The sequence below is a fragment of the Melampsora larici-populina genome (assembly GCF_000204055.1).
Source record: "Melampsora larici-populina 98AG31 unplaced genomic scaffold MELLAscaffold_15, whole genome shotgun sequence".
NCBI classification, from domain to species: Eukaryota; Fungi; Basidiomycota; class Pucciniomycetes; order Pucciniales; family Melampsoraceae; genus Melampsora; species Melampsora laricis-populina.
The window spans coordinates 722,545-747,224 of NW_006768779.1; the positions used below are offsets into that span (position 1 = coordinate 722,545).

Genomic DNA, 24,680 nt, shown 5'->3' on the forward strand with positions numbered 1-24,680 from the left:
TACCATCATTACATATGTAAACTACCCATAAAACCCTTGTTTACCAACTTCAAAAAAAGTACCATTTCCTTGATCATTTCCATTTCTCCTTATCAACCCTCAAGATTAAAATTGTTACTGACTAATATAATGCTTTTCATTCGTATTCTAACCTCACAAAACCCATAAACCCAATATCACCACCCTAAAAACCATTGACAAGTTTGTATACCTATATTTTCAATTTTTCTTATGTTTTTCTTTCTTATCTTTTGGTAATTCATTTGTTAATAGTGTTTATTGAGATTCATAAGTTATTTGCAATAGGATGAACTAATCATGACATAATGAACAATACATAATCCCAAAAGAGCTTCTATTGATCAGATTCCTTCAATTTTGAGTTTGCTTCCCTGCTAAGCTTTTCTAGTAAACTTGGTAAACTGTTATCAATAATTTCTTTGATTGATCCCATAAATTGATGGCCACACCAGACTACCAGACCCAGAATTGCCAATACCAGACCCAGACCCCTCCATGCAATTGGCCTGAACCCTTGCTAGAGCTTTGCTTCCCATCAAAACCTCTTGATATTACCACAGAACTTGATCAAAGTACCTGTGAGAAAGCAGCTCAGTGGGTCAGCTGAAGCTCTCATTAATACAAACAAAAGTTTCAAATAAAGAAACTGACAAAGATCCATTGCTGCCAGGTCTTGCACGCAGATCTGCTAGGGCTTCATCCATGAGGGTCCATTGGCAATTTCTGTTGTTTTTGGTGTGGTTGAGGTGGTTATAAACTGTCATATATCACTAAAATATGCTTAGGTGATTTCAATTCAATACTCCTGTGTCCTCAGCACCATGAATGCTCACCATGAAGACAATTTACTCCACCTTCTTGCGCCCCAACTTCAATTACAAGTCTTTGTTGCCCAGAGATTGTGTGTTGGTGAGAAACACTTGGTTGCTGGAATTTGCAATGCAACTATTAGCAGTTGTATCTTCCAATTGAAGTCAATATTCAGTCAACAGAAAAAAGGTTTAATTACACAAACTAAGAAATGCCTACAATCAATCACAGCCCCCATCTACTAGGCTCTGGCAGGCCAGAGCCTACCACTGACTCCATGAAAGATTCATGAAAGATTCATGAAAGGTTCATGAAAGATTCAGAAAGATTTCAAAATGACGTCAACATAATATCATATGGGGCCATTTGCCTGTCCGACCACCAAAATTCTGATGTCATCATATGATGACATAAATCTGTACACACCTGCTCCTGTATTCACTGTACAATATATGTTTCTACATCTTTTATTTTTGCAGCCTTTGTCCAAAAGGCATATTTCTATATGTAATTGTGGATTCTACATGAGCAGTCCAATCTTTCCCTGATTTGTTGATTCTAGGAAGGATATGAATAAATTGATGGCAGAAACTTTTGGAAAATATTATTTACATGCATATCAGTCTATTTGTGCTTAATTTAGGCCCTACATTTCATCACAATTTGCCTCAAGGTCAAAGAACTTCAGAAAATCCAACTTCTGTAAATAATCCACAATTACATATAAAAATACTACCCATATACAAAGGCTGTAGGGAACAGAAATGTGGAGAAACATAGTGCGGAAAATATTATTAAATTTAATGTATATGTATATTGACGAAGATTGAAGATATTCAAGATCCAAGTCTTATGTATAGTACAAAAATAGTATTTTTTATCCGTGATTTTTTTTTTCAAACCTCAATAACTCAGTCAATTTACATGATAAAGTTTAATAGACAATATATTCTTGATCAGTGAATACAGGAGCAGGTGTGTACAGATTTATGTCATCATATGATGACATTGGAATTATGGTGGTTGGACAGGCAAATGGCCCCATATGATATTATGTTGAAGTCATTTTGAAATCTTTCTGAATCTTTCATGAATCTTTCATGAAGCTGTGGTACTCTCTGGCCTGCCAGAGCCTAGTAGCTGGGGGCTGTGGATACGTCTGGAGTGTTATATGCACTCACTGGAGGGAGAGTAAATCAAGTTTTCAATTTGGAAGATTGAGTCAGTTATGAATTGATCAAAAAGATAAAGAAAGATTGAATTCCTGGAGACTGTCATCAAACATATCTCAATCAAAAATACACTTACACTCCATGCTAATATTGCAGGATGCCCAGTTGCCACTAGAGATTGTTGAGAATGAGTTTTCATCAGTGAAGGGAATAATGAAAGACATTTGTATTCTTGTCAGGGTTTGGGGAATTTCCTTGGCAAAGAGTCAAGAGAATCAAAAAATTGAAGTCAGAAACCGTATACATTGAGACCTGTATGTTTAACATATTTAGTCTTTTGATGACTGGGTGTAAGTTGAGGAAGATGAAAAGTGTTAGTTGAAGAAAGGAAAAGGTGTTGGTTGAGGAAAAGAAAATATGTTGGTTGAAGAAATAGTGGTCTTCAGTTTGATTCAACTTTAAGGCAAGCCAGGATGCAAGCCAGGGGTGATGGGTTGTGACTCACAATTGTGATAGAATGGGATTTCACTTAACCCAATTCACAGATGAGGAGATGTCACCACCTGTTCTGCCTCAAATTTCTCATGAGCAAGGCTGCCACTATACTACACTACACTACACTATACTATACTGCATCTGAAATCTACTTGGTATAGTATAGTTCTATTAAACATATGCGGCACTTAAAGCTATATATGTACATGTACATAGTTGCCGTATATGGTTTTTTTTGGCGGGGAAAAAAACAAAAGAAGCATATTTGAAGTATTTTGCCCAACAAGGAAAAACTATATACAACAACTATGTACATAAACATAGTTGCTTTGAGTACCGTGATGGTATAGTATAGTTGAAATATACTCAGTATAGCTTGAATTCAGATTTTTTTTGAAAACTTGTATAGGCATCTTTCAGAATACTTGGTAAATCCCACTATACTGGGTATATTTTTCAGTACTAGAGAACATGCGGGCATGCCCGCCACAGTCCCACTGTGCCACAATTTACCTGCAACCATTCAAATTACTCAAAACTTTCTCATCGAGTGAAAAGATGCTTGTCTTGGTGTTGGCTCACAACTGTCCACAACTTCAAAACACACTAATTATATTGATTTTCCTAAGCACATCCAGAAGCATTTTTGGCCAGTGTAGCAATGGTTCTCTGCAATAAAACAATACATGGTTGGTATAAACTCAAGTGTGATAATCAAGGCGCCAGAGGTAGTATCACAACAACAAAAGTTTCAAAGTACTGGGAAAAAAATTATATCATATGAAGAATTATATCTAGTATATGCAGTCACTGTCTATGGCAATAGGGAATGTGCAAAAATTGTGTGTAAATCCTTTTGTTAAATGTTATGGCATCTATGGTAATCCAAACATTTGACCTTTTTGCATTTGTGACAATTCATCCTTGAAGTCAATGGATTAGACACCTGCCTCCACTCCTTTGTCTCTACAATTTTGGATGAGTTTTATTAAGCTTCCCAAACATAACTAATAATACTGATTTTGCTTTGTTGATTTTCTCTTAGTGTGTGAAATTTGAGGGATACAGGGTAATTTTTTAGTTTCTTTCTGTTTCTCAAAAACAATTGAAGTGAACGCTGGAATATGGTATACTACTACAAGTGATTTATACTGAACCACCACACTTTAAGCGCAATGCTAGCCTGAATGTAGGGTTTCATGCTTTACTGCAAAGAAACATGCAAAATTCACGCTCACCCCATTTCTAAAAATTCCAGTATTGATGATGGCAAGTTGATGTAGGCTTTGAGAAGGCAAGGTGGAAGGAGCAAACTCCATGATGTGGTAGTTGTACCCAGAAACAGTATAATATACCAGTTGATGTGGCCAAGGACAAACCTGTGACAACGCAAGGTTGGTCCCCCGCTTGTGTGTCTGTAAATAAAGGCAGGAAGTAATTGACTGATTCAGTAAAAAATGTTACTCACTTTGTGAAAGAAACTCAAGAATAGGCATTGTTTTTAAAGGTAAAGGTTTAACCAGTCAGAAGCACTCAATGATGTCTTGATTATAATTGAGAGGTGTTTATAAATTGGAAAGAATTTTACAATGAAGTCATTCACAAAAAATCCTTATATGGCAAGCTCTCAAACTAAGGCAGTTCATTTGTGAGCCTTTTCCAGAGTTTAAAAGACTACTACCTTAAGAGTAACAAATACAGCTGTAAATTATGTCAATTGGTCAAAAGCTTACCTGACAGTCAAACTTGCTATTGCTCATCTGCTGTTGCTTCTCATCATTTTAACCTGCATATACACAGCCTTTGTATTGATCAAGAGCTGTATTTGTAATCTACCATCACAGTAAATACCATTGTCAAGATGGTTCACCATGTAAAATATAAATAAAGTAAGATTATAAAAAATATAATTATTGCTTCAATGAGAAAAAAACAAGGCTTGGCACGTGTCAGGTGTCAAAGCAAAAGACATTGCATAAAATAATGAATGGCAAATACTGGCAAGAGTAAAACAAAAGAAAGACCACAGTAGCAAGGCTATGGGGATTGGATCAGACACAAGGGATTGATTCAAGTTCACATACACAAGAAATTATCTCGGATAGGGTGCTTACTTGATATAGTGCTCCTTGGTTAAGAGGTTGAAGTAAACCAAGACAAAGACAAAGACGCCAGACAGAAGCCGGATGATGCAGCAATTTTTGATATTGTGAAATGAGGTGTTAAGTGAGGCTCATGGTTAATTTGGAATTTCTTGGATATATACAAAAATTTGATGCAAAGGATAATGGGTGTCAAATTGAGTGGGACACAGCACCTTTTTATAGGGATGGAAAGTAGAAGTAAGCAAAGTGATAAACAGGACTTTTGAAAGCAGGATTTCAAAAGGTGACTATTGAAGATAGAAAACCTCTCAAACAAGGGAGGGAATCCCAATAAAGCAAAGGAAACAATTTCCCAATAGCCTCAACAAAGACACCTTTTATAGAAAGCACATAATGGAGTATTTCAAGAAATGAAAACAATGAGACCAAAAGCAAAATGTCCACAAGGCAATACGGAAAAGTACGTGGTTTTGTTTCAATAAGCACAGCAAATTGCTAACAAAGCCAAAAGGAATGTTAAGGTGACAACAAAAGGTACATTTTTTTGTTTCAATAAGCACAGCTCATAACTAACAAAGCCAAAAGGAATATTGTTAATTGAAATGAAAATATATAGAATCAGAGATTTGACAGTAAGAATACAATCACAAACCGAACTAACAGACTGATCTTGAAAAGAAACAAAAGCAACCTAATGTGGGGTTGCCCGGAGCAGAAGCGTGGCAGACTTATGCGAGTCTGTTCCACATATTTATATTTTAGATAGTATAGATCCAACCATACTGGTATAGTTGTCAGTATAGTATAGTTGAACTATACTATATAGTATAGATCCAACTATGCTGGTATAGTTGAACTATACTATACCCATAGTATAGTGGCAGCCTTGTCATGAGTCACAATGTGGCTTTTATAAAGTATTTCTGTGGTGACACTGGAAGGTTAAACCTGGGCCATCAAGCCATTGTGATTCTCATGTCCATCTTATGATTTGCTCTTTGCTGTGTCAGACCTGAAAAATGTAACATTTAGCCCCAGGGATGTGGAATAGTCCAGTTTGCACATGTATGTGCCCAAAATCCCTTGACTGGTGTAGGATCTACCCTCTCAAATTAAAAATGAATGAAGGCTGTGGGATTTGAACCCACACCCGAAGACTGCGGATTTTGCTGGAATCAACCTAAACACAGCGCCTTAGACCACTCGGCCAAACCTCCTCATTGTTGACAGGGCCTAGATTTAGTGGTTCGACCCACCTGGAAGGAGCAAAAGACCTTAACTAGATGGCAATACCGTGGGGCCTCAATAGGTCTGAGATATTTGATGAGTCTGTGTGAATCAATATTTCCTTGTTCCCAAGGTCAGCACCACTCTGTATGGCAGAGACAACAGCAAATAATTTGGCCAAGAAATTGTGCCTGGGCGGTTTTGGAAATATTAAAGAGTGTGCATGGCACAACTTGACTTTCCAAAAGCAATGTTGGGCCGGTGCATTGCTCTGAGTGATCAACACACCGCAACATTGAGCAACGGGGAAAAACCCGCAAAGCAACGCAACACACCAGATCAGACCCTTACCTGGTGTGTTGCTCAATGGGGTGTAGGTTTCCAGCCCCTTGTGTTGCCGTTGTGGCACCATTGTGAGCAACACAACTCCGCAACCGGTTTTACTCACCAAATAGGTTATATAAACCTGGACCCATGTCCCCCTGTGTTCGATTTTGGCTTTAGGAAACTTCTAATCATTAACACCTCACACACTGCCTTAAAATGCACAGGGCAATCAAATTGTGCAATGATGTGCGCAACACCCCGCTGAGTTTCCAGCAATGCAACAGGATTTGCAATTGCCTGTTGCGTTGTGGGGTTCAAGGTGAGAAAACAATGTGTTGCATTGCGCGCAACAGCCGGTTGCTCACAACGCAACACAACAGCCCAATGTTTCCAAAAGCCAGCACCATCAGGAAAACCATCACAAGAGAATGAAATGGAAGGACATATCTGAGGAAGCTGGTTTCCAGTAAAGTGATTTGATCAGACACTGTCCATCCCAAGACTAGAGGTGTTTGGCAAGCTATGTGAAATTATGAAGAATCATGTTGTTCCTGGGAATAAGTGCATGGCACAATAATGTAGATGATACATTTGAATACGTGTCTTGTAGTTAATGCAGCAACCTGGCCCAAAAAAGTGGGTCAATCCCGGGTTCAGGACCGGGTCAGCCCAATCTTGGCGTGGGCATGGGCAAAAGCGGGTCAGCCCAGTCCAACCCGCATAATGTAGGCACAGGTCAAGGTGTGCTCCGGCCGATATCCGGCGAGTTCAAGCCATTCCGACAACCGAGCCGCCGGATAATCCGGCCACCGGATGATGCCAAAGGCCTTTCCGGTATCCGGATCCGTCGGATAATCCGACGGATTATGAAGAATCATGTTGTTCCTGGGAATAAGTGCATGGCACAATAATGTAGATGATACATTTGAATACGTGTCTTGTAGTTAAACCGCCGGATTATCCGGCCACCGGATGGTTTCAAAACCCTTTCCGACATCCGGATCCGACGGATGCTCCGACGGATATCCGTCAGCCCAGTCCAACCCGCATAATGTAGGCACAGGGGAAGTTTGGGCAAATCGGCTCTCCGGTGGGCAAAACAGATACTTTATTTTTATTTCAAGCACCTACAATACATGTTTTTCTTGTTTCAAAAGACTACCGTATGTGTATATTTGGTTGGAAGTTAACAGTTTAAATAAAAAATTTGATAATTTGTAAAAATTGAACAGATAGACTCATAGAGCAATCATTGATAATACCTTGTTCCAAGTCTTGAGACATACAAGAGCTTCAAAAGTATCCGGTTTGAGACCATGACAATGTTTGGTTAAAATACGGCCGCCTGCTGAAAAGGCCCATTCTGAAGGAGTACTACTTGCTGGGACTGAAATAAAGGTTTGAGCCAGGTTTGCAAGAGAGGGATAAGTTCCTTTGTTACGTCGCCAATAATCCAAAGGTTTACAAGATCTGGGCCCGCGAGGTTCTGCTAGATAACTTATAAGTTCATCGGCCAATGAGCGCTTCTTGGGTGCCGGTAAGAAAGTTTGAGGTCCGTCTTCATCAGGCTGATGGATTGAATCTAATGTATCCTCTACAGCATCATCATCTAAAATGAATCAGCAAGCCTCCTTTAAGAAGAGTTCTTGCAAATCTGATTGATTGTAAATACCAGCTTTTTGAAGAGTGTCTGAGGAAAGCTCCTTGTCCTTGCTTCGAGGGTCAAGTACATGTGCACAGAGATAGACTGGCTTAGCAATTGTGTTGTTAAAATAGGTGACAAGCTTTTTCTTCATTGGAGTGATGGCAAGTCAAATGGAATAGTTTTCAAAAGAATCCAAAGCCTTGAAAAGATACAAGATATCAGCAACATGAAATAAAAACTGAAAATCTATCATCTCAAGCTTACCTTGTCAAGTTGACTTTCAAGCCACTCATAAACTGGTAAGACAGCATTGAGACTCGTATAAGTCGATTAAGAAAGCATATTAGTGGCTTTTTCAAACGGCTCAAGAAATTGAGTAAGGCAGGCAATGAGATCCCACTTGGAAGGGGTGAGAGAAAACTTGGTCATTGAGGAGTCCCTTGAGCATTTAAGATAAATAACATCCTTGAGTTCAAGTGCTCTTTTGAGAGCCATGAGATCCGAATTCCATCAAGTTTCAATGTTTCGAATGAGTCCAAGACAGAGACTAAGTTCAGCCTCCACAAGATTCTCAAAAGATTTTCTACGGCTTGGAGTTTTTATCACAGCAGTGATGAAAGCCATGAGACAAGTTAGGGCTCCAGGAGCATCATCCTGAGCAATTCCACCATCGTCAAGTAAATCAGGTAAGGTGACTGAAGAATTCTCGCCAAGGTTTTTCAAAAAAAAACGCCAAACCAGCGCGAGCAACTAAGTTAATGACATGAGCTACACATCCTAGCAAGTGTTGGTCCTTATTGAAACTTTTGATCTCTCCTGCGACTTCTTGCACCATCACTCCATTTGTGGATGCATTATCAGCTGTAATACAATAAACTTTCTTATCAATATTAAATTTCTTGAGGCACTCCATAAAGTAAACTGCAAGGTTGGCACCCGGCTTGGGTCCTTTGATATCTTGCATAGCTAATATAACTTCTTGCATCTTGTATTGGTTGTTGATCCAGTGAGAAGTGATACCTAAGATGGGATGATCATTTGGTGATGACCATTCATCACAGGTGATGTTGATAGCTAGAGAATTATCCAAAATGTCCTTGAGAAGAGTACGACAGACATGGAACTGAGTCTTGACAGCCTCCATTACGCAATCGGATCCAACAAGGATGGGTGGTATGTCTTGATTACAAAGCTTGAGAAGTTGTTTGAACTCCTTGCAATCAACAATCGTAGCTGGCATCTTGCCATTCACAACAAGCTTGATGAGATGAAACTTGAGAGATTCTCGAAGATAGTTTGGGAATCTGTAAAGCAAGATTCAGAAGAGAAAAAGAATGAAACAAAAGAAGAATTATAAAAAGATTGAAATTAGAGAAAAAGATTAAAAGAATAAAAAGAATGATTGAAACTTGAAATGGTTAAGACTTACCGTTTCCATTTTGCCACTGGTGAAAAAAGACTTAATCACACCTTGTTGTGGCTTGCATTCCAGTGTAATCCGGTGTTGACGCTCAAGATGTCGAGCGAGAGACTTTGTGCACTGAATTGAATCTGGAGTCATAGGAACTCCACAGATACGGTTGCTTCCTGCGGGCTTAGAAACTTGACAGATGTACTTTGCTGTCCCACGTACTATTTCCGTCTTGAAATACTTCCATACCCACAATGTTTGGTTCTTCGTAATCTTATTAGATGAATTGGAGTTCTTAGATTGCGTGCACTGAGATTGCGGAGAATTTGATTCATTGTCTGAGTCCAGTACAATGGGTGACAATACAATAGGTGGGGATGAGCGTTTCAGGTGTTTCAGGTGTTTTGGCATGATGTTTGTTGGTTCTCAGCGGAGTCTGGGAGCAGTGATAGCGGTTTTTGTGTGGATATTTTGGTTTTTCCCCAATTTCTTCAATTTTTTTGAATTTGAAAAAAATTGGGGCTACTGGACCGGGTTGACCCGGCCAAAAAAGGAATGGGCCCCGGGCCATTTTCATTTTTCCGGGTTAGGTCCGGTCGCTGCATTACTTTTAGTGCTGCTCAGCCGAGGGAAATATGTTGAGTGCCCATGACAATCAAGCCTTGATCCTCCCCCATTTGATCAGAGGGCAATGGTAGGGAACAGCAGATTCTCTAAGAGCTTTGAAAAGTGCAAGGCAAGAACCAATTTCTTCAGTTGTGTTTGCTTCCTCAAAGATTTTCCATACATCCAAGCCATCACAGATGTTGTGCACCCAATTACAGGGTAGACCCAACTTGGGAGTGCATTTACAACACTTCCAACCAAAGCATACTTGATCAATCTTGAGAACACCAAGCATATCCCATTTTTTGGATGGTTTCTTCCTGGGTTGGTTGGAAGAGGTGGAAAGGGGAGTGGAACCTTTGTACTTGGTAGAGATTGAAGAGGATGAAACAATAGATCTAGAGATACTCTTGGGAATGTCTTGACAACAAAGGTATTGGATCCAAACCCTTCAAGTGCCTGGGCATTGTAGTCACCCCAAGTTATGGTACAGCATGAAAATTCCAAACCACAGGCTTTAATCACTACAGAAAATATGATCTTTTCCACCCAGAAAAGAAAAGTAATGCTGTAGAGGAATCCTGAGACACTCGGAAGACACCAGTGACATAGGCTTCTCTTCTGTAATATGTTCTAGGTTTTCCATCCCTAGTTTCAACTTGAGTTTGATTTCATAATTACAAGGTTGTGTTTGAGCTGGAGGATGAGGTGGTTGGCCTTCAGGAAGCATGTCTTTCTTCTTTGGCTTTTGCTGTGCCTGTGTTCCTGGTGCTGGTGCTGGTGGTCTGTTAGGTCTTTTTTGCTGGTCTGCTGGAATTTAATTTGCCGTAACAAACACTCTGAGTTTCTGTTTTGCATCATTGTTTTATGGGAATAGCTCTCTTTGATTTTGTTCTGTCATTTCTTTTCTTTTTAGGGTCCTCTTTTTTGAGTTACATTATCTGGTGAATTTAACAAGATTGAGTGAACTGATATGCCATTTTACAAATCAAAAAATCTTGAGACTTTTATGAGCTGAAAGGTATTGTGAGATTGTGTAATAAGGAAATTATTGAACAGTGTAGAAATTCTTCTCATCTTCTAGAATCTCTTCCACTCTCTTCTGCACAAACTGTTCCTGCAGTTTGCACCTAAGCTCCAGTTATCCTTATTGCTCTCTTGCTCCCACTCCATTCCATATACTTGGGTCACCTGGGGTGACTTGAGTAACTCTACCAGGAATGCCTGTCATAACCTTCAGAGGTATTTATGTACCAGTTTTTTTTAGGTCTGGTTCAACAGGGGAATACAGTTTGCAATATCATGGAGGTGATGTATGAAGTCTGGCAATACACCTCAATTCTGACCCAAAGTTTATGATGTTTGAACAAAGAGCGAGTGTCAGTTATGCTTCTTTTGAGTATTCAATCTCCAAGAATTGTGAGACAAAGATGAGTTAAGTGGATTGAATAAGGTGAGGATGAAAGAGCATGGAAGACTATGATAGAGTATGATAGATACTGGCACAGATGTGTAAAAAAATTCAAAGCACCAGCAGGCATACCCCAAGACATAATTTCTTTAGCTAGTTTTCCTTGACTAAGAGATGTCACAAATTTGAGGAAACTCCAGCAGATTTTGATTGGAATCCCAAGCACAACCTGCACTGCAGTCTTGCTTGCAAATTTGTTGAATAGGCCGTTCAAAATCCTTTGACCTGGAGGTTTACCCCAAAACATGAGGTGTACACTTGAGATTTGAGTTTTTGGTCCAGCAACTGTGGATGAGCTTTGAGATTCTGCCTGCCCAATTTGTTGACCACTGAGATTTGATGTCTTGCTCAGATCTTCAGGTTGACCTTTCTATTTTTCTAGACCTGCAAGGGTTCTGCTCCATCATCTTCATGTTTGGATTATATGGTATGGAAGTATATGTAATATAAAGGGAACATCAGCTTTGAGAAAGGTGAAATAACCTACACTGGAACACTTGGACTGAGATAAACCATTAACCTGTACTTTGTGATGTCCTCGATATGCCCTCAAAAAAGGGAGAATCTGCCCAAGTCCTGTTAAGTGGGCTGGTGGTAAGCAGGATGATATGATTGACTTCGTAACCATGATCAAAATCCATGTGAAATACTTGCACAGAACCTCATCCATTGCCAGAACAAGTTTACAGAGGTATGAATCATATGATGATCTTCAATAAAAAACCTGATATGGACACATAAGGATGTGTCTTGGGTCATGGGAGACGTGTTGGCTTGTGAGTGGAGGGGAAGCAGAACAAGCCCAAATCAAGGGACAAGGTATATTTTGTCACCTCCAAATCCATGAGTTATGAGGTCAAGTTGACTTTGATTTGTCTGCACCAAAAAGCACCTTGCACTGGGACACACCTGAGGTCAACATGTTATACCTGCAGATCTACAGGTATGCACCCTGCAGGAAGGTTACCAAAAGGGTAAGCATTATTTTTGTTGAAATACATGGACTCTAATAACAAACTAACCTTTCACATATGTTGGTAGACCTTTGTAGATGCAACAGCTTGAGTCAAGGGAAATGGACCTACCACTGCCAGATATATTGTTCTACAAATGTGTCATATCTGACCACAAAGTTTTTCAAGCCAATCAATTGGGTCATTCAAGCCTCAAAAAATCAATCAACAAGATGATCATGTGGCTCACCAAGTACTGTTACAGAGCTGTTGACTTCAAAAGCATAGTTTGAGCCACAATCCTGATCCCTCAATTTCAAGGAAATTTCTTTGCAATACATTATCCTGATCACAATTGTGCTGTTAATTTGACTATCAAGACTGCTTTCAACAATTTTCTGGAATCGTCTGAGCAGCAAGAGCTGACCCCAACTCCTGAAAGTCACACTACTTCTAACAAACCTGGTTTATTCAACATCTTTGGAGTTTCAAGATTTGGTAATAACAAAGCATCTGATTCCAAGCCTGAAGACTATTTGCAAGGGAAATGTCCAATGAAGAAGGATAAAATCCCACTTGATTGGTTGAAGGTTTGTTTCATTTCAATTTTGCTTGGATTTGCACTTGACCATGCTAACCTTGGTTCTTGACAGGAACATCAACATCAATTCCCACTTCTTTTCCAGCTTTCCTGTGATTACCTGTTGGTGTCTGATTCTGATACATCATGAGCTTGTGAGCAAACGTTTTTGGCAGTTGCCAATGTTTGCACCCCTTCACCAGGTTGGATGATCCCTAAGACTATGGAGTGGCTAGTAGGATCTTGAGCATGGCTGAAGGAAGGGATGATACCAGATGGCAATTTTGCAGAAGCAGTAAAGGCTCCTCAAGTCTATATTGACGTTGTAGCCAAAAAACAAAAGGAATCTCTTGTTTGACATTGTTTTATTTCTTTCTGGAAATTCTTATCAATCTCATCCTCTACATACCATACCAGTTTGTGTTTTAGGATTTCCCTTTGTATTTTTCAGAAGCAGTAGAGGCTCCTCAAGTCTATATTGACATTGTAGCCAAAAAACAACAAAAGGAATCTCTTGTTCTACATTGTTTCATCTTTCTTAAAACCCTTATCAATTTCATCCTCTACATACCATACCAGTTTGTCTTGTAGTTTTTCCCTCTGTATTTTTGCAATACTGCACAAGATTCACAACATCTGTGTAATGTGTCAAACTATTGCGTAGCTCTCAATATTTCAAAGAAATTGTGCTTTTGCCACAAGATCCATTATTTCGCGTGGCGGATGTGGTGTTGTCAGAGCCAGCAGAGGGGGATCCTGGATGGCCATTTGTGAAGGTTGAAATATGTGCATAAATTTCTACTAACTTTGACTTTTTTGAAACTCTGGTTTAGTTTACAAACCAATGTAAATCATGTGGTGAAATGTGTAAGCAGAAGATTACCAACCTTGAAGTCCTGTGAGGGAGTGACTGACTAAGACTGGGTCACTTTCAGTGCACTCATCTCTTATCATGAGCTGAATGTGAAAGAGACTAATGATTGAAACTTGATATGTAAGATGATTTACTTACACCATATCAAATTAAGCATCACCATATCACTGGGTAATCCCATCATTGTTAACCAAGACTTAGCCTCAATCAATCTCTCTCATGATAAACTTCTGCATGAAAACAAATCTCATTAAACCAACCCCAAACGCCTCCCAACCTTTCAAAAACATAATCAAGATCCTAACAAAGGTACAACCCACCATTCTCTACCTGCCACTTTCCCAATCCTAAATCCAGTTTCATGACCATGTAACAATTCAAAACATCTTTCACAAACAAAACAAGGTGATTCATCTACTAATTCATCATTCATGATCACCAGTTTTGCTGGATCTCGATCACATACTCTACACTTGGGTGAAGTTAATCGGGATAGAAAGGTAGTGATTGGATAACATCCTTCGATGATGGTAGGTAAGATATTTCCATTAGGAACTTTTGGTAAATTTGGATCTGTTGGATGTACAGCTCTATTTTTCAAAGACAAAATTTTAGTAATTCATCAGAACAAATAATAAATATATTCTCAAAAGCGGTTTCTGACTTACCTTATGTCATCTACTGTAAAGATATGTTCACAATTACCTTGATGTAGCATCCAATAAGGTTCTCCAATTTGTAACTCTAATTCTTCAAATCGTACAGATTCCATTCCAGTTGAAGATAATATCAATTGCGGACGTGAACTTGAATGAGATTGGGATCGATTAACTTGAATATCACTTGAGCTTTCATCTTCTTTAGGCTCTTGGTCTACAATTTCAGGTCCACCTGGCGCCATTGACTTGGTTAATCGCTGAAGTAATCTGAATTTGATGATTGAACCCTTAGTATCACATCAAAGAGAGAAAATTGGACAAAATAGTTTCGAGAACTTACTCGCCATAGTCTGATTTACCTGCTACTCCAAGTCCTCTTCGATCAGGATAACAAACCCCTTCTAAAGCCAACACACAACCGGCATCCCATTTCTCATTCAACCAACTCGTACCATCATGTCTAGGAATATAATCAGCCGCACAAACTACAGAGTCTTTGAGTTCAGCGAGAGTTTGAGTCGAGAGAATATGAATAGTTTGTTGACGGGGTGCAATTGCCTTGGTCTCGCGTTCGGTTATAGTAGATGTAGCACGATCGATTGATCTTGCAAGAGGATGAAACGTGATGGTAAGGAGTACAGCAGGTTGCGAGGGTCTTTTGATGGCCAATTCATTCAACTCTTTGACTCTCGCAGTTGGTAATGTGGAAAAGATCTAACGATTGAACATAAAGATGGAATTTAAGCGATGAAAGACATGATCCAGAGAAAAAGACAAACCGGTTGAGTGGATGTATTCCAATCCGATCTTCCAACTGCTTTGACAAAATTCATCCCATCATAACTTTGTTTGAGTGTACGTAATTCAGTGGCTTCAAGTCTACCAATCAATTGTTTGATTTGATCGGGTTTCTCTTCAATTGGTACACGTGGACCTGCTGCTTTTTTTCGAATCCGTTTCGGTTTAGCGAATGCAGTTTGTTCAGTTGGTTTTTGATATGACGTATTTGCGATTGTAGAAAGTGATGTAGTAGGTCGAGACTAGATTGTTGGCATAAGTAATAACTTTGCTTAGCTTTAAACATACAGTGAAAAAGAAAACGTAATTAGAAGAAGACTTACAAAGAGTGTGGGATCAAGATAATCGGGTGGGTTGAGAGGAGTGACTGGAATGTCCGATGTAGAAGTTTGAGCGGAAGAAAATGAGTTTTGTCGACGATTCTCCAAGATATTAGCCAGATATGGAGTAGGCGTTTGTTCTAGAAATCTAGGACGTTTAGTAGGTCTTGGATCAGGTTGAGTATCGTGAACTGGGATAGAGTCTTCTGCATCTTCTGGTCGAGATGATTGATCGAGAGTATGAAGAGCGTGTAAAGAACCATAAGGAGTTGCTAATTCATGTTGATGATCACGTAGTTCTGATATCAGATTAGAATCCTTGTAGATAGGAATCAATGGAGTGGTGAGATCGAGAAGACTGAATTCGAAATGGTAAGCTTGAGTGAGATTATAGTAAGAAAGGATTGCTAGTGAGTAACCGACCTACAAGATCGAACGAGTGAGTCAAGTTGATTTGAAGGTAAATCGGTTGACCAATCATTAAGGTCGAAATCTTTTGAAGGTTTTATAAGTTGATAAGTTTGTTTTGCAAATTGAGCTATGTTGACTTTCTGAGATGAAGGTAAGAATGAATCTAGAACTCTTGATTGATTCTTTAATTGAGATCGAGTTGGTTTAGGTGGTAATGGTTGTGGTTGAGAGGGTGAGGTAGTGTTACTATTAGTTGATGAAGTCAAATCAGATTGAAGTTGTGATGATGATGAAGATTGTTGATGTGATTTAAGTTGAGAATGAGAATGAGAATGAGAAGACATGCTGAGCAGTTCGTAGACCGAGTTTACCAAATTCCAATCGATGGTCAGCTTGTGGTAAAGAAACTGAATCTAATTCAAGTTCAAGTTTATGTAATAGACTTTCAAGTTTCAATTCATCCTCATCATCATCATCACCATCGTAGTATTTAGTACCATTACCATGACTGATAATAAGAATTCAGCTCAGCAATCATCATCATCAACAGTTCCATTCGAACTACTCACTACTATGCTCTATGATCCAAATCAAGATCCATCCTTACCACTTCTTGAACGACATTTGAATCGTTTAAGAAATGCTCATCAGTCCCTTGCAATCCAATTACCTCAATCTTGGTGTGCAACTCATGAACCATGCGAACCCCATTTGATCCAGAATAAGATATTGACCGTCGCTCAAGGTCCAATAGCTCTTAGACTACGTGTGACCGTTGGACCGGACAATCAAGTCACGATCATTTCTTCACCTTTTATCACTCAAAGCAGTTAGTTTATAACGTCTAGATCAGCTTTCTATTGCTCGTCTGACATTATTTTTCTGTAGGACATTCTCAACTTCCAATCTCAGTGATTGATGATCAACCTACCAAGTATGAAACTCCATTTTTGCTTTTCAAGACAACTCAAAGAGATCTATATGATTCAGTCCGATCACGTCATCGTCCGTCTCCTCTCAATTTCTTTTGTTTTGAATCAATCTCATTTTTTCTCTTTTCGCATAGATGTCAGTTTGGTGAACGATGGAAAACAGCCATTTGATGTTTTAATGTATAATTCAGATGGTCAACTTACCGAATCTACTATTGCAAATGTAGCAGTTAAAAGACCGGATAGTCAAACATGGATTACTCCTGCTACTTCTTGTGGATTGTTACCTGGTGTGAAACGTGAAGAACTGTTAGAAAAAGGTGAAATACAAGAGGGTATCATCATGATTTCTGAATTGGTTAGTATTTGACTTCACAACTTATGATGAGTGACTGGATTGGAAAGCTGATATGTTTGGCAGGCTTCGGGAACATGGGATGTGATTTGTTTCAACGCTTTACGTGGTGTTTATCCGGTTCAACTTCAACTTGGAACAAATCTCTAAACCTATCTCGATTTATGAAAGTTTAACGATGGAGACTGGAATTTAACGATAAACAGAATATCTTTTCGAGTGTGATGTTTTATAGTGGATTTCACAAAGCTTGCACAGCCTTCCTTTTCCTATGACTCACCGAAATGCACGCACGGAGACGTTTGGACAAAAAGGAAAAAAATTATTCACTTTCTTTGTTACTCTTCATTGAAATACCAGCATCCCTTTGTAAATCTCAGCACCCCTTTGTAATTGTAAAAAAGTTAGCAATCATCTTTCTGCTCAGCGGTTAAATTTGGAAACAACGGATCTACGTGATCTTCCTTCAGTCCCTATTCAACCGTTAGGATATGGTGACGTACTTGTAGTAAATTGTTTCATTATGACACACTTGAAAGATCTTTTGCGCCATCCTAGATCCCTTGTTTGCATAAGGTAGTTACCAAGATTGATAGCAAGATTGTCTTACTTGCACAAAAAAACCCTCAATCTTGAAAAGGCTTATACCATTGTCAATGTGCCAGTCCAAAATTTCTTTCCAGTTGAGTCTTGGTATGCAATTTACTCAATAGCCTTTTCTTACTTCTTTTTTAAGAAGCTTGGGCATCTCATCATTGGAAGATAGAGTCAGCAGTGACCTCTTTGAAAGTACTCACTACCAGCATTAATGAGAACATGAGTCCCAGGGACCACATTCCCCTGCTGTTACTGTCAAAGAGCGCAATGAATACTTACCAAGTAGCCACTGTGATATATGTAGTCAATTTTTTGAAACACTGATTCAATCTGAACAAAGTTACAGAATGTATTGTATGTGATTTGCTTATCCAGCTTGGTCCCACCAAGGAAGCTCTTTAATGCTGGCAGTGGCTGAACACCGACCTGCATTCAACTGAGGCAATATGTTGATCAATGGCTCAATTGCATTCTTCCTTCACAATGCTCTTACTCAGATATGATAAGCCAAGTAAAAGCTCTGGGGTATACTCCAGATGAGTGATGCCAACTCCAACCTGTCAGTCAAGCTCAGATTATGTCTGATTGATGTGTTTTTTCAACCAACCCAATAACTGTTGCTGAAGGAGTTCCAGATGAATCACTACATATATTCAAAATGTTGCCACATGGATTTGAAAACTCGTGGCATCACACAATGGACCTTTGATTGGTCAGTGGCAGACAGGGATGTTTGAAACTATGCAATTGCAATCTTCATTGTTAAAAATTGCAAATATGTCAAGGCAGAAGGTGCATTCAACCACCTATCAGTCAATCCACCTTGTATCCCCAATGAGATGTGTATGGGGGTTGTACTTTGATGGATGTGAGGTTGTTCAGAGGAAATTTGCCAAGCATGCTGGTCTCCCCAAAAGTCCTTCAAAAAGAGATCTGCCATCAAACAGAATGCTAGGTTCAAATTATAGCTTGATTGGTTTGTATTGGTATAGCTGTGTCAATATCACACCAAAACTATCTTGGTCTCTCTTGGCTGGTAATATTGCCCACAAACCGTCTGATGTTTTGCCCCATCAAGACTGCTGTTTGGACATGAAATGGCAACCCAACAAAACTCCATATTCATCAGTGGGCTTGGTGTGGCAAAGTCAACAGTACACTGACTTAATCTGTAAACTTAATAGGGTGTCTTTCAATGACTGCTCATCTATTCTGGGACAGCTGCTTGCTTTGCACAGCTTTGATCAATGTCAAACAGAGCAACACAGCCACTATGCTATACAGTATTGTGACACTGTAGTATAGTACTGAGCTTTCAATACTATACTTTGAAAGTATAGTATTGAGTATGTCAAGAGGAAAAAGCACCCATGATACTATCAATCATTGAACCAGTTGCAGATACAACTCCAAGAAAAGCTCAACAATCAAAATCAGAATCAAGCCACTTGAATCCTTTCATCCTACATAAATTCTTGAGTAACCAGTTGTTTCAATCTTGTCTTCTTTGGCAATAAGAACAAGACATCATCAAGATAAAAAGAAAATCAAGATGGACCCATTAATCAAATCAGATTGAAATCAAGACTTGATTTCAGACTTAATTTCAACACAAAATCAGAAGAATTGACCAAGGAATCAAGCTCAAAAGTAATATTAGATTCAAAATCAAAAGAAGCATAATCAATAAAGAAAATCAAGGCAATTTTGCTGATTGAATTCCATTGACTATTTTTCAGCTCCTTCAGGTCATCACTCTCAACTTACACCTTGGTCAAGAACATGTCTGGCCCTATCTCATTTGTACTACTAACAAGTGTGCAAATCATTTTGATCTCCATTGAAATACTTGAAATCAACAGTATCAGAGCTTATTTTTCTTGTTAGAGCACAATGATAGAACAGCTATCAAAAATGAAATAACAAGTTTGATTTCATCTATTTTGTAATGCTGATAAGGGGCAAACCCTGTGAGTTTCCATTTATTCTTGATGCCAATACAGTCATCTTACATTAACAACTATCAATAGAAAGAAATCAGGAAAATGATGTTTGCTGTGTGATCTCTATACCATCTACAATGTTCAGTCTACATGATTTCACTCTTTACATGAATTCAGACACCAGGGAATCTTGTCAAAACTTGTATTTTCTCTTTTTCTTGTTGCTGGCTGCTTTTTTGACCTAAAAGAATATTTTCTTCAATCACACTTTGGTCAAACACAAGAACACAATTGCAAACATTTTCATACCTAATACTATTGTACATACGTACACTGTTGTGGGTATGTTGGTGAGGGGCTTGATGGGGACAATCTCATCAGGTTGATTGATTGGTCATGTTGTTATTGATCATCTGATTAATTGTAAGGAGTTGTATGTGAGGTGATATACCAGGTATAGTGCTATACTGGTATGGTATAGTATAGTATAGTGGCCATGTTGCTGTGACCCAACCCTAAAGTTCAGGGCTGGTCACAGTGCCAAATCTGTCCTTGTGTGGACCCAAGGGATTTCAAAAACCACTCCGGGCCAACCAGGACACATCTTGAATGCTTTATAGGCGTAAAAATGTGCTAAAAATGCAATGATTTTGACCATTTGTTGCCATTGTATGTGTATCATAAGTTCTCTAGAGGCTACAGCCATACTGAGAATGATTGACCACTTTTTTCAAAGAGTTGCCATAGTGGTCAAAACCAACCAAAAAGTGTTTTGACAGGCTTTGGATTCTCTGTATGCACAAATTCAGCAGACAAACAAAACTTGATCAAAAACAAAACCAGATTTTGCACCATGATGTGCTTTTCAAAAAAAACATTCATTCTCAGACAGGCTGTATGTGGGCCTACCTGAACATCCAAAAGACTGAGCCTATGTTGAAAGAAAAAGATTAAAAATGATTGGACAAAAAAACCACGGGTACCCGGGCGGTCTGGGTCACCGGCGTGCCCGCATGGCGTCTGTGATAGGGCGCGCACTATCACCTCCGGGTCCAGCGAGCTGCTTTTGAAAAACTATTCATCCAACTTTGACATCCACCCAGATATCCTCATCAGTCCTCATCACATGGTGATCATTTGAGATCAGGTGAGAGTCCCTGAAGAGAAATATCAAGGGTCTTCATCAGTTGAACTTCTGATGTTAAAATGCTTGGCTATTTCACATTTTTAGCCTTTTATTTGTACAAGCGCTTCCCCACTTTAAGGATCTCTTACGATGATGAGAGCAGTTGGACTCGGAGGCTGTGCTATTATTATTAGTCAATTCAAGTGTGAGAGTCTTCATTTATTTACTAAACCATCGATTTGTATTCTCAAGAGCACTCTCGCTCCCTATGATGAACCTTTTCATTTTCAATTCCCTTGAGCTCCATCACATCAAAGAACAGTTGACGAGGAAAACATACAAAGAACACATCCAACTTTTTGTACATCCAAATTGGTTTTAAAATCGCCAAAACAAACAAACACGAAGCAAAAGTCTTGATCACTCTTAGAAGACTACGAATCTTATCAATCGATCGTTTTCTTTCTTTTCACACTTTACAAAAAGTTATTATCGATAAATTCAATCAAAGATATATATATCAATTGATATTGACCACTTCTTGATTAGATAAGATTATAAAGATAAACCGTATTTAGATAAGAAATCATTTCAAGATTTTGGATCTTCAGTGATAACGATTTACCCATGATAAGGATTTGAGTGATTTCAACAAGTTTGACAAAGATAAAATACTACACCACAGATCGAATTGTAAGCTCTTTTTTTACAAAAAACATTCGAATCGATTTACTTTCCCTTTCGCTCTCTCGGAAAGGCTGACATACAAAAGTCGCTTCGAATAACTTTGAAGTTTTCCCTGAAGCAAAACTAGAAAGTTTTTTTTGAAAACATCTGAATCTTCACTTTTGCTTAGATAATTCATTATTTAACGACTGAGCATTTTCAATTTCAATCTCAAGCTATACTACCAACTTTCATCACTCACCTGGCATCCACTACCAATTCTAATCCCATTACGATTGGGATATCTCTCTTTTACAAAAGTGGGTTTGTTTTCCTTTATTTCAATGATGATAAGTTATTGGATTCTACATTTTTTGCGATAATTTCCAAACTTTGACAGTTTGACTTCATTCACAATGTCCATGCCTTATTAATTCTTCTTAACTCCTTCCTCAGCCGTATATATAAAACTTCCGAATCGTATCCTTACTTCATATACGAGTCTATTCCTATCCTAAGCTTCAAGTTCCGTTCCACCAGCCAATTCGTCAAGCCGTGGGGATCGACAAGAGGGCATTGAAACATACTAAATCTGATCACAATCTTGAAATATTGGTTGGTTTGACGTCCTTAGTTGACAAGTGATGTGAGTCATAATAATCCCTCATCCATCCACATCTATGTTCTCAAATTCGATTGAAAATGGTTTCAATGAATTCTTATTTCTTTGCACGTTTCATCCATAGAACATTAAACCCCACCCTCAAACTTGTCTGTTCTTATAACAATTTCATCAGTAGTCTCTAGCTGTGTCCAGCGTATAGTACATACACGTTAACTCTCTCGTCTCCCGAGTGTGATTGTGAACTTTCTCCTCATCAATCAAACACACCCTCTTGGATAGTACAGCCACAAAGTAGAGACTCTTGAGTTTTTCGGTTCTCCTCGCGGCTCAAACAATTTCACTTCGATCAGACTATTTGTCCCCTCAATATATATTTACGTAAACTGTTTCAACAACATCCTGCAGAGTCTCATCAAGTCATAACAAGACTAACTTAAATAAGACTGCATACATTCTACACCCCTCTTTTTTGCCCATCTTCTTTCTCTCGCTTTTGACATCTTCATCCTCAAGTTCAACTTTTACAATGTCATTTTCACTACTACAAGATTCATCTGATTCGTCTTTCAGCTCCATGGGATCAGCCTCTAACTCTCCTCGCTCCTCATTCGAAGACAATTATAAACCTCATCACGGATTTCATCATTTATCATTCACCTCACCTCCAGATTCTCCATTGATCAAGCCTAAGCCATCTTATCAGCCTATCAACAAGAGTTCATCTAAAAATGACATCTTTGGAGTCTCTTGGAATGTACCGGCTCCAAACGTACCTTTCAATCGACCTCTTGTTTTACCTGAAAGCCTACCCACTGTGATTCCTGATTCACCGCCTTTACATACCAACCAAGCTATGCTCTCCTCTGGATTACGCTTAAAACTTTTTCCTACACCAACTTATCTACTTGGAAATGGTAGACATGCAACTGTTTATGCAGCAGCTTTCTCATCAACCAACAAATCAACTTGGTCTTTATGCGCTGCTAAAAGAACTGAGATTGGTGAAGAAGCAACAGCGATCACCGAAGCAAATATACTTACTAGACTTAAATCTGGACCTCATATCGTTGGATTTATTGGATTAGTTGATGAAGCCTTAGCATCTGAAACAAAACTCTCGAAATCTAGACTGACACTCTTACTTGAATATTGCTCGGGTGGTACACTTTTTGAATTTGTGGCTGATCAATCCAATCGAAAAAAGATGGGAAGAAAGCTCTGGATCAAATGGGCTATTGAACTTGCTACGGCTGTTCAGTGGTGTCATGATCATCAAGTTCTTGTTGGTGATCTAAAACCGCACAATGTACTCGTAAGTTGAATATATATTTGCATCACGTTATCAACTATTCAAGAAAATGTCATACTCACAAACTTCATTTGGATTTTGTAGTTAACTAATAAATGTGAGATTAAATTAGCAGACTTTAATCGAGCAATAGTCATGGAAGGAGAATCAGAAGATCACGAAGGATATATTGGAACATTATCATATTCAGCACCTGAATTAATTTCACCAGAAGGAGGCAAGATCAGAAAAGGATCTGATATCTTTTCATTAGCATTAACATTATGGTATTCACTTACTGGACGAGAACCATATTCGAATATCAAAAGACCAGTTGAAATGATGTTGATGGTAAGCAGAGGTGGGTTTTGGGAAAACGAATGTAGAAATAGGCTAGATTGTATTGGAGAAGGATTAGGAGAAAAGATCCAATTTGGAAGAAAGAAACAACTCAGTCAGAGTGCTATTGCTGAACTTGTTGGACATACTCAATCGTTTGAAGAAGAAGAGGAAGAAATGATCGAACCTGAACTCGAATCTACACCTTTAACACCAAGACCACAAACAAAGGTTTATTCTGATTCCAGTCCGATCCTTTGGTTTTTGAATAAAGAAGAAATCGTAGATGAAGAAATCATTAAACTTATAAAAGAAATGTGTGAACCTGATATCAACCTTAGACCTACTTTATCAAACATTATTCAAAGATTAAAATCATTAATCAACGAAGTGTAAATTATTCAGGGATTTAGGAGGTTGTAGTTTGAACTTTTTCGGACGAATTGGATGAAGTTTCTTGGTACATACTTGAAAAATTTATGTATCTATCTTATTTGTAAAGACAATTTTTCGTTTTGCATCTGTACAAAGTCGTTTTTTAAGTCTAAGTTTTTTTCGTAGTGATTTGTTTGTTTTATTAGCATGATGAATGGTTTTAAAATTCTTGAAATGTTTTTTTATCTTAAGCATACTACCACATCTTTGTTTTTGTTTTGTTTTGTATTGCATTAGTTTTGTTTTTCTCAATCATCATCGAAAAGTTCATATATATCTCTATTGATTATTTATCTATTTAATATCTTTGTTGAATAGCATATATATATCAAGTTTTTTGTATTTCTACACTTGCATAGATTTATTGATATAAACAAGAATCATTAAAATAGACAAGCATCAATGTATAACAGGTTTTTATGACGAATTGAGGACTAGTAAGACATGATGATGATTGATACACAGTAGCAGCGCTCAACAGGGTGATTG

The 24,680-nt window shown here is 38.5% G+C and overlaps 4 protein-coding genes across 4 annotated transcripts; 2 read left to right on the forward strand and 2 right to left on the reverse strand.

Annotated features, from left to right (window-relative positions):
- Nucleotides 1-13,951: 13,951 nt before the first annotated feature.
- Nucleotides 13,952-14,623, reverse strand: MELLADRAFT_71692 (uncharacterized protein; the record flags this gene model as incomplete). The annotated part of the gene is made up of 2 exons (XM_007409326.1): nt 13,952-14,287; nt 14,366-14,623. 2 exons carry the CDS (start codon nt 14,596-14,598, stop codon nt 13,990-13,992), a joined length of 531 nt encoding a protein of 176 aa, XP_007409388.1.
- Nucleotides 14,624-15,369: 746 nt separating this feature from the next.
- Nucleotides 15,370-16,261, reverse strand: MELLADRAFT_71693 (uncharacterized protein; the record flags this gene model as incomplete). The annotated part of the gene is made up of 3 exons (XM_007409325.1): nt 15,370-15,396; nt 15,478-15,832; nt 15,902-16,261. 2 exons carry the CDS (start codon nt 16,227-16,229, stop codon nt 15,807-15,809), a joined length of 354 nt encoding a protein of 117 aa, XP_007409387.1.
- Nucleotides 16,262-16,361: 100 nt separating this feature from the next.
- MELLADRAFT_71694 (uncharacterized protein) lies at nt 16,362-17,612 on the forward strand (the record flags this gene model as incomplete). The annotated part of the gene is made up of 4 exons (XM_007409163.1): nt 16,362-16,714; nt 16,774-16,890; nt 16,952-17,175; nt 17,239-17,612. 4 exons carry the CDS (start codon nt 16,390-16,392, stop codon nt 17,320-17,322), a joined length of 750 nt encoding a protein of 249 aa, XP_007409225.1.
- Nucleotides 17,613-22,317: 4,705 nt separating this feature from the next.
- Nucleotides 22,318-24,562, forward strand: MELLADRAFT_116267 (uncharacterized protein; the record flags this gene model as incomplete). The annotated part of the gene is made up of 2 exons (XM_007409164.1): nt 22,318-23,441; nt 23,523-24,562. 2 exons carry the CDS (start codon nt 22,656-22,658, stop codon nt 24,150-24,152), a joined length of 1,416 nt encoding a protein of 471 aa, XP_007409226.1.
- Nucleotides 24,563-24,680: the final 118 nt, after the last annotated feature.